This window comes from Meleagris gallopavo, chromosome 1, assembly GCF_000146605.3.
Source record: "Meleagris gallopavo isolate NT-WF06-2002-E0010 breed Aviagen turkey brand Nicholas breeding stock chromosome 1, Turkey_5.1, whole genome shotgun sequence".
NCBI lineage: Eukaryota > Metazoa > Chordata > Aves > Galliformes > Phasianidae > Meleagris > Meleagris gallopavo.
In genome coordinates, this window is record NC_015011.2 from 104,371,811 (window position 1) to 104,389,446 (window position 17,636).

At 37.2% G+C, this 17,636-nt stretch overlaps 1 protein-coding gene across 4 annotated transcripts in view; it reads left to right on the plus strand.

Moving 5' to 3' along the window:
• The window catches only part of SIM2 (SIM bHLH transcription factor 2), a 51,012-nt gene that overhangs the window by 15,107 nt on the left and 18,269 nt on the right, over window positions 1-17,636 (plus strand). For all 4 annotated transcript variants that reach the window (XR_002120163.2, XM_031556851.1, XM_010723433.3 and 1 more), the window contains exons 5-7: window positions 10,694-10,779; window positions 12,962-13,161; window positions 16,958-17,064. Coding sequence is in view for 3 of the 4 variants with exons in the window: in XM_031556851.1 (XP_031412711.1) it covers window positions 10,694-10,779; window positions 12,962-13,161; window positions 16,958-17,064 (393 nt within the window). In the remaining variant the exon portion in view is untranslated. The remainder of the gene's footprint in view (window positions 1-10,693; window positions 10,780-12,961; window positions 13,162-16,957; window positions 17,065-17,636) is intronic.

The following is a 17,636-nucleotide window of genomic DNA, read 5'->3' on the forward strand; positions in this document are numbered from 1 at the left end:
AGGGGAAGGGAAAAGGAAAGAGAAAGGAAATAATTTGATATCTTTTCCAAATGATGTGTACTGGCAATGCTTAGATTTCAGATGACTTCATTGGTCCTTAACTTCTTTCCAAATGCTGCTTAATATATTTCTAGTTTGCAGCATGTTTCTGTGTCCTGGTTTAGTTCTGTACCTGTGAATCCATACACCTCAGAGTGGCACTCCCTGTACGACTCATATTTGTTGCATAAGTTGATATCAGGACTCCTGGACACCTATCCTAAGATATGCAGTACTTAACTAACAGGAATCTGAGAGTTGTTTGATAGTGTAGTGCTAGGAAACTAATTTCTTAGCTTATGGATAAGTTGTTTTGATGTATACTGTCTTTCCTGGAGAACCTACAGTTCTGGAAGCTTCTCTTTTCTGCTTCTTCCAGTAGTGGAGTTGACAGACTGGATACACTGGATGAGATTTTCCTGCTGGAGTAGAAAGTAACCGAGCAGTACTGCTGTGCTCCAGATTGTGGGGATGATAGGTTATCAGTAGTTATCCCATCTTGGAAGTTCGTAAGGTTGTTACCTTTATAACTAACTGTCAAGGCTCAGTGCATGCTACCTATCTTCCCCTGCTTAGTGCAGGAGACCTAATAGGTTGTGGTGCTCATGCAATTTCTGCCTGACCAAGAGTAGCTTCAGAACATCTTGGGGGCATGTGAGAAGTTTGCCTCTTTCCTCACCTCAATCTATGCAGAACTGAATTCTTTCAGGCTAGTAAGTGTGATCTGCTACAGCTCAGCAGTAAACCATTCTGGTACTGCTAGTATGGTGGGCTGTACAATGCTGGAAATGTTGTGAAGCGATTGTTAATAGGTATGTTGTTCTGAGGTGATAAACGCTGTTGTATCAGAAATAGCATCTGACTTTCAGGGGCTGAATGTGGAGGATTGTACCCAAACTTTTGTCTACAGTTAAAAAAACATAGAAATTTATTGGGAAGTGCTTTACCTCTTGAACCATATATATAAGAATAAAGCAGGAAATTTTTGTATGATATATCAGGGTAATGAAATCTGGATATGTCTGGTAATCTGTCATCCCTGCAGCTGAATACAAGCAAGAGAAGAGATTTTTGCCCTGCAGTTTGTGCAAGACAAGCAAGAAATATTGAGAGGGACTCAGCTTCAGACACTGCTCTTCTTTGTGTGTACTTGGAGCTAACTAATTTGAATTAGTGTCTGTTACTGATTTCATGTGTTGTTGTTTTTTTTTTTTCAAGGATTTCAAACCTTTTAAACACCTACAGATTCCCAACCATTGCTGACTTGCACATCAAGTCATGGTGTACCAAAAGCAATTTATTAACATACCCAAAAGTAGACAAAAGGAAAGAGGGATACTGTATTTATCAGACATACTATTTGTCTGGTAGCAGCTGGCTAGTTCTTATATGATTTGTGATAATCATACAGTAAGTAACACAAGGAGTATGGAATGCACTGTGTCAGGCTCTCCAGCTTTTAGGGCACTGTTTCACTCCAGCTAAGAAGTAAACACCAGTCCACACTTTTCCTCTCAAGGAATATCATCTTCCCTAGTCCCACTTTACTTGATACCAAAATAAGGGAATAAATGGAAAACTATATATGGAAAGATACTTTGTCACACCATTCTAAAGATTTTTTTTTTTCCTAGTAGCACCTATGCAAAAATCCTTGATAGGATTTTTTTTATTTGTTTTGATCCATTTAAAAGTATTTTTTAGGAAAACTGTTCCTGAAGGCTAATGATTTAACATAGTGATCCTGTTGCTAATGTTTGTGTTATTTTAAACTAGAGAAATCTAGAAAAAAGTATTATTTTGGATGTACAAAAGTGGAAGAGGGCAGACTGCTGGCACCCCACTTAAAACCTCTTTTTTTCCAGTGGTAGCTATCAAAAAAGTATAGCAAGAATAGAGTGCTTCAGACTACAAAGTAGAATTTGCCTTTCTACCTACTGCCCTGATGAATTCCTTCTCTAAAACAATTTGGAATCATCACTTGTAGAAGCAAAGGAAGATTTGGATAAATGCTAGCAAATGCTGCATTTGGATCACAGGAATGATAATTGAGACAATTTATTAACTGCAGCACTGATAGGATTCTGGGTACTGTTAGAGCACAGAACAAACTATCCAACCAGAGAGGAAATTGGGGCAGTTTTGCAAGCTTGGAACTCAAAGACATGGTTAACAACAGAACAAATTTCTTTCTTCCACAGCAAAATTATCAGAACAAACCAAGTTAGCCCACAAACTTCAGTTGTCAAATTAGTATTTACATATGAACTTGCTATCTATGCATATAAAATCTACGTTTTTAAAATATAAGACATTTTTATTGCATTGTTCAACTGGTGTCACTCGTTTACTAAAAAGAGGACAGAGTATTCTCAAGGATATACACTTCAGCCTGTAACCTGTGTGTGTATATATAATGCTGCAGTGTAACAGGGAGAAGGGAAAGTAAATAATATATTCTTTCTCTTTTACTTGGAATCCAGTTTTGACCACACATACCAAGAACAAGGAAATGTGGTTTTCATATATCCCTTCACATGCAGCATTTCACTTCACAGAATAGTTGTATTCACAGACTTACTCAGGCACTGTTCGTCCTGGCAGTGATAATAAAGTTGGTGGTCAGTGTGCAGCAGCCTTGTCAGTCTCACTCCTGGTTTTCCACTAGCTTATTTGAAGGTCTGCTCTGAACTTGTCTGAGGGAAATTCACCAAACGCATTTGCAGACCCCTTCTTGCACTGACCTGTTGTGTTGGTCAGTCCTGGATTCCCAGCTTCAAGGACATCCATAGAACTGTGTAAGCTATTGTACAAGCATCTCCTTTGCATTGTTTCCTAGAATGCTTTTACATTTCTCATATTCTAGAAGTTGGGGTCATCTGCATCCAGAATTAAGGGCTGGATGTTGTGGCATTTCTTGCCACAATATTTCCTGTGTCTCTCCTGTTTCTTAAAAAAGTTGTAGCCTTGCTATGCTCAAAAAAGAAGCTAGCCAGGAAGCTTGCATGCTCTTTTAGTCAGCACTGTGCTGTGTGGGACCCAGATGCTTTGCAGAATAGGAGCAGAACATGTGCAACTCTATAGTATAGAGGAGGTAAAATGAAAATAACCAACTGAAAAAGTGAAAATATGCAGAGTGTTAGGGGGATGGGCAAGAAAGTGTCATCCAGACATGAACTTGTGCTATCTATGTTTCCACCCTATAAAACAATTCAATAGGGACATGGAGCACAGTTTATCACATGTTCATGCTTTGACACCAAAGGAATGCATGTGCCTCTGAACAAGTTGTGGGAGGGAAAGCAGAAGCAGGTAACAGTGCGCTTCAGTTTAGGTGTGCCATTTCAAAATAGTTTATTTTTCCCATACTGTAACAGATCTTTGACACTACACACAAGCTGCCCTACAGAGCAAACAGAAATCAAGACTTAAATTGATTTGGTACATCATTAGCTGTGTCAAAAGCTCTCATTTTTAATGCTGTATTGCAATCTTCCATAGTGATGGACAAGGCATACATTTTTAAAACAGTCCATGGTGAAGCATGGGCAGTTTATGTGCATATATATGTCAATTTACACAGTGGTTCTGTAGCAAAGTGATGCCATATTTTGCTAATGTCTAAATCCAGGAATTTTGGGAAAGATGTAAGACAGTAGTTTTTACCTTACAGAAAATAAAGGCATGAGAGATGAAGCTATGGAAAAAATTATAATAATCTTTTCTCCATTCACAGTACAGGTAGCATACAGACCACAGAACTTTGTGAAGAGAGATGAGTAGAAAGCAAAGAGGATTTCATAGTTGCACCCCTAGGGACGGACAGTTCTGACTTCCATAAAACTAACTGTAATTTCATAAAAAAGCTTGGAGAATCTTATTTGACAGTCTTGTGCAAGAGAAGTGAACATGCACACAAATTCTCTATTCAAAATAGCAAAACTCATTTTGTGCACCATGATATTTATGCTGTTTACAACAGTAAGAAGTATATATCTGTAAAATATAAACAGGCTATTTTATTTTTGAGCTATGTTCACTGTCAAAATGTATCACATGATGTAGTAGGCAAGGAAAAGGGATAAATGAGATGGCATCCTTTGTAGAAATGATGTTAAGAGCTGTGAGAATGAAATACATCTTTATTATGGCCAGAGACGACAAACAACGATGTCTGTCTGCATTCTCATTCACAAGTTGCTGTGCTTCAGCTCTGTGAAGATGTTAGCATACAGATGAGTTGGTCATCTTTTGAATGCAGACGACCCCAACTTCTAGAACGTGAGAGTTATAAAAGCATTCTAGGAACAATGCAAAGGAGATGCTTGTAGGACTTGAATTAGGCCATTTACTCTCTGCGTCACACTCACGAAATATACTCAGCTAAGTTGTAGCAGCACACTGAAAAGGAAGCCTCCAAATGATGACTAGGTCATATAGTCATATATTAGTAGAACAGAAATATTTCTCTGAATCTGATAAGGGAAATGGAATTTGAAAAATAAAGAATGATAAATTTGAATTATTATCTTGGACGTGGGCTTGCAGTGCTTCCCCTATAAAACCCATAAATGATACCTCAAACTCATTGCCTATAAACTATCTGATAGTAGACATATCAAAGAAGTCAGGATCTCATGAACCTCAATTACACTCTTCCAAAGAAGAAAATATAGAAAAAAAAGCATAGGAATCTGCTAGAAGTACATAATCATGTTGATAAAAGCCAGTGTTTTACATGCATCAGTTTTTATTTCCAAACATTACCAATGACTCACTTTTCTGTAAAAATTTGTGGAGTGATGGGGAGAGGACAATCACTTTCAAATGTTAAACATCAATACAGGGTAAAAAACAAACAAAAAACAAACAAACAAAAACAACAACAAACAAACAGAAATTTGCTATTATGAGTAATCCAAGCCATAACAAGTATTGGAAATGGCTGGAATAGAAAATAAACTGGAGACCACATGTCACATAATTGGATCAAGAGAAGTACTATGCCAAAAATGGGAGACAAAACTTTTAGAAAGAATCCTAAAGCTCTGCTTTTCATCTCTAATTCCTGTAGTAGATAAACAGAATTTCAGCAAGTTCTGGGAAATGTTAAAACTGTATGAAGACGCCTGGCCTTCTTTCCAATAAGCTATCATGAGAAGGTTTCAAGATACTTAGCAATTTAAAAATAGGGGAAGAGGTTTTCTTTTTTAGCTGTACATGATTCTGAGATACTTTTTAACTTGTCTTTGGAAAAAGCTTGAACAAAAGAATGTACAAACTTTGAAAAACTCCCTTCAGAAAAGAAGGATCGATCTTCCAACTATTTCTAAATTGTTTAGGAGAAGAAAACAAGTCGCATTCAGATAGAGAAAAATAGATACTGACGTGGAAATTAAGGATAAAGACAGGAGGAGCAGTGCCAAGCTGCAACACTTACATCCACATAGGAAAGTTGCATTAAAAACTGCAGAGATACACAGCTGTCTCAGAATTGTAGACAAGCAAGGGCTGGAGAAGGTACAATTAAACAAATTCATCGCATGTGGTGAACATTCTGAAATAGTAGGTATTTAAAAGAAATGGCACTTACTGATTCAACAACAGAGAAATTCATCATGCAGAGCAGCAAAATTTGCCCTCTCCATGCAGTGGCTGTCACACCTTTGAAAAAACTCAGCTGGCTTATTCCAAAACAGATGTATAAACTTCTTGGATAGGGATAGCAGAACACCATTGTATTCTGAAGAAAACAACCCAAATACCTCCCACTCCCTTCTCCTTACACACAGATGCACAAATTCACACTCTATCACATTCTTAACCTTGAAACTTTGTGGACTTCTCCTCTGACATTAGCTTTGTAAGAATTATCTTCTGTTCCCCACAGTCGTTGCTATACTAAGGCACTTAACATCTCCATAAGGGCTTGTAAGTGTATCTTTACTGTTTTGGGAAAAGTATATGTACAGGTATACAACAGCACAGCCTGTGACATTACTAACATAGCTTTATTATCTATCATCAAGTATAGCACTGTGGTTGGTTTTGAGACTATTTCATGAATGTCTCATATCGGTCAGGTACAGTGAATTTCACTGTCAGTCTCCAGTTTTGAAAGATTCTTGTACTTCAGGGTGAAGGTTGGTTGCAGCTTGCTGTCAGTTTTCCAGGTTTCTAGCTTCCTTATGGAAGCTGTGGCCAACAGGGCAGTGTAATACACAATACCTCCTGCTGTGACAAATCTGAGTTCACATATGAGGTTGTTTTACTTCAATTGAAGATATCCCATTATCACATTACGTGAACATACACTTGACTCAGTTCCAGGTGTTGCAAAAGTGCAATGGTAAAGTACAGCGTCGCTGAAAGCATCTTTATGCTGAATGCAGTTTTACATCTTACTTACTTACCTCTTTTGATTGTTTCTTTTGTGTAAACTCAACAGGAAAGCCTACTTCAGATTTTTTTGGCTACTCAGTAGTAACAGTAGTATTCTATTTCCCATCCCTCATTATCTGACTCCTGCAATGTTTTGGTTTAGTCTTTTCTCTGAAACAAAAACCAAACCAAACCAAAGCAAAAGCAAAAAGCTTAATATTTCAGTTTAAACAAGTGGTTTCTACATTTATATGTCGATCTTTACATTGTTTATAACACTTAGCACAAAGGCATTTTCATCACTTACAGCTATGCTTTTATGGAGCTAACATTTGGAATAATTAAATATGGAGGTTAAGCTTTGATTATTAGACAACATAAGTATTCTCTAATACTTAAGAAGGCTACTTGTCTTTACTATTATTAGTTTTCTAGTTCAATAATAACATTTTACTATTCATTAGTCTCTCTCAAAGTTTCACATATATACACTTAACCCACAGTTCTCTCAACATATAACTCCATAAGAACTGGTAGCACTTGATTTATTTCCTCTTTATTTCAGCCCTTTTACCTTCTTGATAGCTTAAGACTCTTTCTATTTTTATATGTGCTTTGCTTACAAAGTTACATGAAAAAAGCAGCAGTGATATCAATATGTTACTAGGTCTGGTTACATTATGCTCTTACATTTTAGCAGTACTTCAGAACTTAATTGACATTGATAAAACCATTTAACTGATAAAATTCTTCAGTTACATTCACATCTTATTTGAGCCTGAAGCATTATGTTTACCTTTATTGTTTTTCTTGCTTTATTAATTTGAGACTTTTGCTGCATCCTCCAACATCTCGTCATTGTATTTTTATGGTGGGTGCTGGCCATTTATGCTATAGGCGTTTTTCCTGCTTTGCAAACACATTTTTGTGTCTACTATCTCTTCACATTTTTGTTACTAACATCTGTAGCAGGATAGCATGTCTTAGTAATCATTCTTCTCGAAGCAGCCCTGATTTCTTCTATTTGAATATTCAGCTTCTCTCTTTTCTTTCTAAATCTTGGAGTACCCCATTTGTCTACATTCTTTCCATCAGAGTAGGCCTTCTTAATTGCACCAGGTACAGCCTGGATGTGATTAACTCAAGTTTTGCATTACACTGAGAGATGTGTTAGTACCCAGCAGGATATCAGGACTCTTTATATCACAGTTACCTTTACAGTGACAAATTTACTTCAATTCTTCACTTTGCTACCTTCCTTCTGCTACACTTAAGGGCACTGGAGATTCAGATGGGCAAATGTTTCAGTTTATGTGATATCTAATTCACACTGTTCACACTCCTGTCTTAAGTTGTTTATGCAAGGGTTTTGGTTTTACTGCTCCTTTATATTTTACAATCTCTTGATCAGATGTGGAGATGGTTTTATTCTTAGTAGGTGCACGCAAACACATATACACAGAGCTGAACAACAATAGATTGACATGGACAGAACAGCGCATTTACAAGCACCCCACGCACACAAATTGTGCTAACATAAGCATAGGCAATATGAATGGCCTGGTCCCACTTCTTTCTTGCCAGTTAATCAGCCACAAAGCTTGGCAGTGGATTTTACACACTCTCACAAGGAATCTCTCTGATATCTTTTGCACTTTTCAGTTCCAGTTCTGAAATCAAGATGAGAGATGCCATGTAGTACCTGCACATAATCCATTGGGCACTGTGAAACAACTATTAGCCTTAACTTGTCACATAACAAGCCCAGCTTGCTGGTTAAAAATGTTTTGCATCCATCTACATTAGGGGGCATGTTGCATCATTAAGCAATTCTGTTATGGCTCTTCTGGTCCAGGAGGTTTGCTTATCATCATTACGTATGAATTCTTTCTGCTTCTTCAGGTTAAAGAGCAGATGTTGAGTAGGGTCCAGGTTCTGCTTGGCCACATGAGCTCTCTCTCCTTTTGCTTTGCTACCTTCATACCAACTAGCTCAGTTCTCCAAGCCAGGAGCTCCTATATGAGTCCCTGGTTACCTCATGGCTAACTCTTTCCTCTTCAGATTGCAGACATGAGATGTAACTGATTTAAGAGACCAGTGTTTGTTGCTTCAGTAACATGCAACTAAAACCTAATAATTCATTGATCCAAAATTAATAAATACATCATATTAAATAGTTGTACATCATATTAGATAGTTGTATAATTTTTCACCTGATTCACAGACAAGAATAAAGTTACTAATCATCACTTTTCAGTCTCACAAATCACACACAGCTGCCATTAAATAACAATTACTTCACTCTTCCCTCCCCATATTGCTTACTACAGTGGCACAACTCTATCCTTCTTCACACTGCTGTCTTACACTACACGGTATCCCTGACCTTGAATTGTTTTAATTACTCTCTTGGTTTTCTGAATAGCCTGTAGCTAGTAAAGAGAGCTAGTGTCCCAGGAGGATTTGTTTACAATCTGTGATACTGAAATCAGGGAGATAACCACCAATTTTAAACAACGAAGGAAAGAAACATTATCTTACAGACTGGGTGTTAATACAGTTTTATAGAGATGCAAAGATCACACTATAAACATAACTCCATTTCTGTTGGAATAATGAAGTTGGCACTAAGCATTTCTAAAGCAGTGTCTATAGTAGTTTGCAGTAATATTTAAAAAAGAAGGAAGCAGCTAAATAAGGAGCTTTTTATGGAAAGAGGTCCTTTGGGTCTCATGGCACGGCATTTGAGAAGATTCCAGTTTCACTAATCATCTCTTCTAATAAAAGAATGTAACAATATTAGCAACTCAGTCCACGCCTGAAGATGTTTGGTTTTTCAATCCTCATTGCTGAAACATTAACATTTTTCTCCCTTGATACCCTCGAAGAGAGAAAGTTGCCTTTACTTTGTGTGAGGTGGACTGTGGCAGAAAGAGAGCAAGCACCAGTAAAATTTGTAGAAGTGTGTATTAAAAAAAAATAAGAAGAATTGCACCTAAATCTCAGATTCATTCTTTATTCATGAGATCATACTTCAACAATAGTTATTTGTACTGTACGGTTTCCTCCCTACAAAATATATACATTTGTATTTAAAAGTATCCATAGTAGATGTGCCACTTCATTTAGAGTGCCCGTTTTTTCCCCATATGGATCTAATTTCATTGGGAAGATAAATAGAAAATTCAAATACTCAGGAAGGCTGGTACCTGTTGAGATGCACTGTGTGTTGCATTTCTTTTCCCTTCTTGCCAAGTCCATTTTCCTGTGGTTGTATCTTCAGACCTTTAAATTCAGAACTTAATGTGAAGAGTTTATTGGTTTCCAGGTAGTGGTCTGAGGCTCAACCACTGCAGGTGTGTGGCTAAGAGGTGTTAATTGGATGATGGATGCACAAAAATCGGAAACACAACTCAACAGTAAAATCAAATTAAAGCAGACTCCTGCTGATCACAGTGGGTTTTGGTTTTGTATCAGACCCTGTGGAAATTCAGAAAATACTACGTATTGCAACAATTCTGAATACCCCCCAGGTTCCCCAGTTCTTCTGTTCACATAAGCACCAAATGAGTTTTCTTTTCCTAATATAGTTCTGTTCTGCTGAACTGCAACTTCCAATAATACAAAGTCAGAACTAGTGATGTCTAAACTCAAAAAAAAATTCGTAAAAAGAATAGCTAACTGCTGAAGAGAATAATAGCTTATTTTTTTACAAGGGTACCTGAGCAATATCTAACTTCAAAAGTTTACTTCATTTTACCCTTAAACACATTTGTTTAAGAAACTTCTAGCAAGAACAGCTTGGAAGTCAGTGCAAAAGGTAACGTTATTGCATATGAAGGCCAGTATTTCACCAGCCTGGATGTGACAAGCTACATACACTCAAATTATAACAAAAACAGTTATTTGTTTGTTTGTTTGTTTGTTTCTGCTATTACCTTGAAGAGGATCCTGGTTTACTTGCACTCCAAAGGAGACATTTCATTCTGTTTAGCAATGCAGGCAGGTACCTGGTTATTCAGAAACAAGGTGATGGCCTTATAAAGAATAGCTAAAAAAAGAAGTTTTGAGGCTTTTACAACTTTCACAGAGAATCTTAACATCAAAGTAAAATAAGTTCTAAGGGTGGAGACTGAGTGGAAAAGCAGAATGTTTGACCTCTATTGCTGTCTAAGGCTGAGGAAGAAGCATTTCTGTAAAATCATCAAAGACAATGTTATGGGCAGTTTTGATATCTGCAATCATAAATAAGCAGTGTGGTTTATGCTTTCAGAATATGAAATTGAGAGATCATTTTTCCTGAGAATGAAGTGTGTCCTAGCCAAGAGGAATGCAGGATTGACATGCAGTGGCTACAAGGTAATGTACATGAGTTTTTATTTTCGCATATACAGGAGACAAGTTCATTTAGAGAGCTTGGTTTTAACTACATGTAGCTGAAAGCAAAGTCTTTGATGGAAGAATCAGATCAGATGCAAAAGTGCTGATGCAGATTCACTCAGTAATATAGCTCCAGACCCTCACCGAGCGAGCTGGGATTTGTTTTTTTTGCACAGTCCCATATTTCAACCCCCTGATGTTCCAGATTGGGGTCTGGAGAACACCCATGAGGTGCAAAGAGAATACACATTCAGGACTTGTTCCCTTATGGAAGTGGAGGAAGATGGGGCAGGATTCCCCATACGTAGGAAGTTGAAAGTCTTCCCACATCCCTCTGCCTTGATCTTACTGTGCTTTTTCTGAGCAGATACTCAGTTGCATGGGTCACCTACTGGCCTGACTAGAATTGCCTCATTATTAATGAGACCATAATGTTGCCATAAATAATCATTGATATCAACTCAGGGTTTGAGCTGTACTAACCTACAAAGATTGTTTTCAAATCCCACTGCTTGTATTAATTATATCTTTACTACATGAAACCAGAAAGACACAGCATACACTGAAATTCTACAGTAACATATGCCATACAAGTAGTTCTTATTTTCATCTTTGCAGTACATATTCGCTGCTCTCTGAGCTGTACAGTAAAATTTTATCACCTAACTATCAAGAGAGATGGATATTTCACATATACCCTAGTGAGGATCTGTTTTACTTGAGTCGTTCAAAAACAAAAAGAAAAGCACGCAAGAGAAGCGGATCTCATTTAAGGAAGGCATTCAAGGTCCAGACATTTATCGGCTTATTTACATTGTTATCTACCTGCCTACACTGACAATTCTTCATTATATGAGCCCTTGTTTGCTCAGCTGCTTCCTAACTAAAATCATTCTGTCTCAAAGTGGAATCTGAAATCAGATAAAAGCGTAAAGCTTTTAGCTGTGGTATCTCTGTATGGTTTCCTTTTTTTCCATGTGTGGCTGGTAATTAGAGGAATGAGAGTCTTTCTCTTTTTCTTCATTATCACAAATTTACAGAGTGAAGAATTTAAGGATGTATTCATTTAGAGGACTGTCAGCTTAAATGTATTCTCTCTGACTGTACTTAGAGTCAAAATTTAATACTATTGAACATATTATATGAATAGCTCAAGTGCAGGAGAAGTTCAGTAATGAAACTGTGAGAATTAGTAGGATCTGCAGGAAGATCTTAAATAAGTTTTGATATTGCTTATCGGAAGTGAGGAAGGAGGTTATACTGGACGAATCTATTTATAGGTAACAGTTCGGTAAGTTGTTCAGAGTTCTAAATACATTGGAAATGAATTCCTTTACACTGGATGGATTTAAAAGTGAATCAAATAAGGAAATTAAGCTGAAGGATGTGTATAAAGTATTTCTGATTCCCCACAAAGCCCAGACAAGTGTCTTGCCTGCTGTTTGAAGTAGAAAATTGGCAGGAGCAAAAATAATTTCTAGACACTAACAATACATTAAATAAATCTTATCTTGCAGAAGAGTACCCATTTTTTTTTATTATTTCTCCCTCTCTTTAGCTGACCTTGTGTAGTATTAAAGGCTAACACTGAAATTATCACTCCTATGATTAGGAATTTCATGTAGTAATTCAGGAATCTGGTCTCAAGACCCTGGGTTTGGTCACATACCAAAAGAATGTCATCTGAACTTGACTGAAAAGTTCATTTAAAAGGTCATTTAAAACTCATTTCCAGTGCATTTGCACATATAACCTCTGGTCTTTACAGATGTGATGCATTAATTTCCATTGTATACCTATATATGTGTATGCCAGAGAATCGGAGTGATTTAAAATAGCACCTTCCATATTTTTAATTAACAAACAAGAAATTAATACCTAAGAAAGTTTAAAATTAAAACTAGAAAGCAGTGTAGATAATCCGAAAGAGCACATGTTCTAATACTGGATTAATCACGTTAGCTGAAAATACAAAAACTGCATTTTCTGTGTTTTAATCTCCATTTATAAATTAACCACAATTCTGAGGCCTTAACAGACTGTGGAGTAATTGTGCTGTAAGGGTGTATTGCCTTACAACCTCATTGAAGCTGGATGGACAGTTGACTCTCAGCCTCTTCCTTTGTCATCAGATATTGAGTGTGTTTTCTTCTCATGCCAGGTGATCCACTGCAGTGGCTATTTGAAGATAAGGCAGTACATGCTTGATATGTCTTTGTATGATTCCTGTTACCAAATTGTTGGACTGGTGGCTGTAGGTCAATCTTTACCCCCAAGTGCAATCACTGAGATCAAACTTCATAGTAACATGTTTATGTTCAGAGCAAGTTTGGACTTGAAGTTAATATTCCTAGATTCCAGGTAAGCAGCTATTTCATTTCTAGCATAAAATGTTTTCAAAGTCAAAAGTTCTAAATTACAGTGGTTTCTTTTTGGGGGGTTGAACTCGTTGATTTCTAGAGGTCCCTTCCAACTCCTACAATTCAGTGATTGTTTCATTCTGAAACAGATCAAAATTGCTATGAGAAAGTAAAGCACTACAAAGTTACCTGGAAGACAAAGACCATGTGAGTCTTCAAAGCCCTTTGGGTAACTAGACAGGCTATATTTTGTCTTGAATGCCAACATAAAAGAGTGTGTATACTTTAACTGATAGCTACATACATTTTCAGAGTCAACTAAAGTTTTGCTGTGATTAATATGTAGACGAGCAGTAAAAATTTTTACTTTAAAGGACATAAATATTAATAAGCAAATCTAGTTAAAGTAATATGTATGCACCATCACCTGTAATTTAAATTTCAGCAACAAAAATGTTGAGATCAAATTGACTTGCCAGGGTCATCAAGAGCTTTTGCCAAAGTAGTAAGAAAACAGAGTATTCTACATTCTAGTTTATTGCCTTAACAATGAAGCCAACTGTACTAACTGTGGTTACTGGAGTGAAAATTAATTCCATTGGATACTACATGAAAACACAGCCTTTCTGAAGAAAACTTGGGAAAATGGCTATTGCTTAGGAAAGAGAATCTACTGTCAGTAGATGTAACTCACTGGCTGAAAAGGGGAGAGCAGAAAACCAGAACTGAAGTAATTGTGAAATAACTCACTCATCTTTTTTGGAAAATATGGTATCTTTTACTATACAATGACCCTTTGTACAGTACAGTTCAAGATACCTTGAGGGAAGAAGTCCAGTTCCCAGACAGTGTAACTGATTTGAGCGCTGACAAGACAATCATTCTTTAACAATCCCTACATGTAGTGCATTATGTCACATACTCTCTCATTTCCCTTACATGTGTAAGTAAAAAAGACTCCGCATCCAAGACTGGGGAAGTTTTTCATGGCAGGCCAACCATGGAAGAACATGCTCTTTTTCCATGTTAAGTCAATGAGATAGTGGGACATCAGCTGCTAAAATACAAAGAACTGGTTGTTTCTGCATTTTTTTCTTGGCATGCTTTACTTAATGTAACAGCTACAAAGAAGTACAAGGAGTTCAGCAACATGTCTTTGCATGTGGAAAAAGGAAAATGATGTGCCTAAGAGGAGCTTCCTGAAGATATTAGTGTCTTCAAAGGAGACAGCATAGCCAAAGGTGTTGACAGGAGCACAGAAATAACCAGTACTGTTGCATAGCTGTGTTTACCAAAGAGCAGATGGGTATCATCCATACACAGGATGGTTAGGAGTATTAAACACTAATAGAGCCCTTTGCTTTCCCAGCTGAGCAAACCAAATTATTTTTTCTCAGACTAGGCGTGTACTAGGAATAAGACAAAACTGTTTTCAGGTTTGCTTCTGGTATCTGTGCAAGAAAAAGAATTGCTAGATCTTTAGCTGTAAGTCATTGAGCAGACAGGCGAGTATTATAGCCACAAAAAGAAACAGGTAAGTTTTTCTGGATACTCAATACAACATAAAACATGCAATAGATAATTTGTCAAGGTAACTGGGAAAAGAAGACAGTTGTCTCTCCTTTAGAGAGATCTGTAGCTTCTGATTTTAGTGATGCAACCTTTTTTTTTTTTAATTGCCATGTAGTTTACAAGGCTTTAAGGTACTCTAGAGGGAAGATCATTAGGCCAAGCTCTGTTTATTTCTGTTTGTGCTTTGTCACACACAGCAACCCTCAGAGCCCAAGCTCCCTACAGTGGCTTTCTGAAGGGTTGTTTTTGTGTTAAGGAAGTTAAGCAGTTCATTTATAAATTCAAAGATTTTGAAAGTTTGGGTGTTCCTATAAATCTTAAAATTCTTTGGCCCACATGAAGACCAAATTCAAAGTAAGGCTGCACTTCCAGAAAACTTCACACCTGGCTTGAGTTTGTGGCTTTTTGTTTGTTTGTATTTGGATTAACTGTCTCTGTACTCACCAACTAAGTAAGAAGGATGAGCTGTCACCCTTATTTTAATTGCAGAAAATTCAGAAGGGACACGGAAATCTGAACAGGACCTTACACCAGCTATTTTACTATGCTGATAGGCTTAAGTGAGAATTTGGGCCCCCAGAATTGTAAGCTGGTAAGAACAGGGCACATTGGAGAGGAGAAGCACATGAATATGCTCACATAATGTCATATGGAAACAGACCACCAGAGCTCATTCTGTGTTGGCAATTCCTGAGGCAAGACATTGCCAGATGAAGATATAGCTTCATATCTTCCATATAACTATGGGAGATATGAATGTTTTGGTTATGAATTAGACCATGAAGGCATGGGGCCTTTTTTGTTTGTTTATTTGGTTGGTTGGTTACTATTTTTTTGTTTTCTGATTTCCTTCAGAAGAATCCCACTGTGTCTCAAAAAGACTGTAAATCTCTGTGCAGTTCATGTGATTACTTAGTATTAGAGTAAGAGTAAATAAGATGCATAGTAGTTATAAATAAATAAATAGGAAAGTTTGCATGATCTGCAGCCCTCAGTGACACGTTTGAGATCTCTGCATTCCTTTGTGTAGATGCTACTGTGTCAGTCCTTGATACAGAATTTATCCATGCTAGTATTTTAGTTCAAACCAGAAGCATCCTTTTGAAGCAAAGGTCCCGACCATTTCCATTCACTGCACAGCAGTTCATGTCATGAAGATGCGTTAGGCATGTGAACTGAGTGAATTTCAGATGAGACTAAACTAGAAGAATACCTCCAGGAACATGCCGAGGACACCCCAGATATTACAAAGTTTTCAGTTAGAGTTAGTCACAAGAAAATGTCCTAGAATTAAGATATTCAGGCTCCATATCCTCAGCTCTAACAGTTTTACTCTATAGATCACTTGCCAATGGACTGCATTGCTTGTTCATGTATAGCACCTTTCCATAGCATCTCTTGTGTGCTATAGATGCTTTAGATGAAAAAAGCCCATGGCAGCATAAAAAAACCCAGCAACACTTGGTAAACAAACAAAATTATGGCCAATGTACTTTAAGTTTTTGTTCTCAAGCAACAGTGCTAAATAAATAAAAAAGTCCATTTTGAATCATAAAGTTTGGCTTTCCAGGTGACTTGCAGGTGTGGCCCCATATAGGTCTGGGCAGGGTAGCCTCATTCTTTAACATCTGCAGAAATGCAGCTGTCTCAAACCCTTTCATTTTTCTTCCACTGCTTGTCATGTGAGGAAGTTTTTCTGAAATCTAGCTTCAGCTTTCCTTTTCTTAGCTTGTGATCTTCATAGCTCCCGTCTTCCTAAATTTTAGCTGGAATAAGCTGCTTCCTTCTTCTGTTAGTCATTAACTAGAATTTATTTATAGACCATGATCACAGTCTCTATGGACAGACATACATGCTACACTTGTATGTTTGCAAAAGCAAATGAAAATTTGTCAGCGGTGTACAAGAGTAGTTTTATTGTTTCGTGACTAGCTCCTCAACTGGATCTTTGTATAAAGGATCATGCAGGGCAGTGGCAAAAGCCCAAAGCTGAAATAAGAACTCTTTTTCCTGTGTATGTGTAAGGCTGGCCAGGGAATAACTGCACCTTGCTTTGGCTGGGTTGAGAGGGTTTATTTTCTTATAAAGATGAGGATTCTGTTTCCAAAACTAATATTTTGTCCCACCATTTTTAGGTACCTGACTTGCTGGCACAATTAAATGCTAGGTTTATAAAACTGAATATTCCTGGAGATTTTGCTTAATATGGAATCTTCCTTTTCTAGAGTGACTGAATTAACTGGATATGAACCCCAAGATCTGATAGAAAAAACCCTCTATCACCATGTTCATGGCTGTGATGTGTTCCATTTACGATATGCTCATCATCTGTGTAAGTAATAAGAATGCTAGACTGAAATTTATTAAGTAGAGTGAGAAGTTTTGCAGGCAACAAGCAATACATTGGAAAGGAAAGAAAGCTTTCAAAACCTTGAGTGGAGATAGATTTTCAAAAGCACTTGGCTATCACTTAAGGAAACCATTACTTCTGTAAGTAAACTAAATACTCAATATGCCATGCTTCTGAAAAAAATATGAATCTGGCTACTTTTATCTTTGACTTAAAGGATCTGAGCTCTTTTGAAAATGTGGACTTGATTCTGGGTGGTGAACTCCCGAAGTGAAAAAAAAAACACAACAAAAGAGCAAGTGAGTGAGCAAGAGGGAAAAATCTGGACTTGACTAGTCTCTGTTGAAAGAAAAATTATGCAACAGCTCCCCATTCCTCTGAAACATGTTTATAATAAACAGCCCATGTTTGAAGTGAATGCAAAGCCCCAAAATCCTAAAATTAATGTTCATTAGTAGCATGTGGGTGAGGTTTGGAGAATGGAGTGTCAGGAAAAAAAAAAAACACATTTAATAATCCCCCATCTGCAAACCGAGACACTAATCATATCTTCA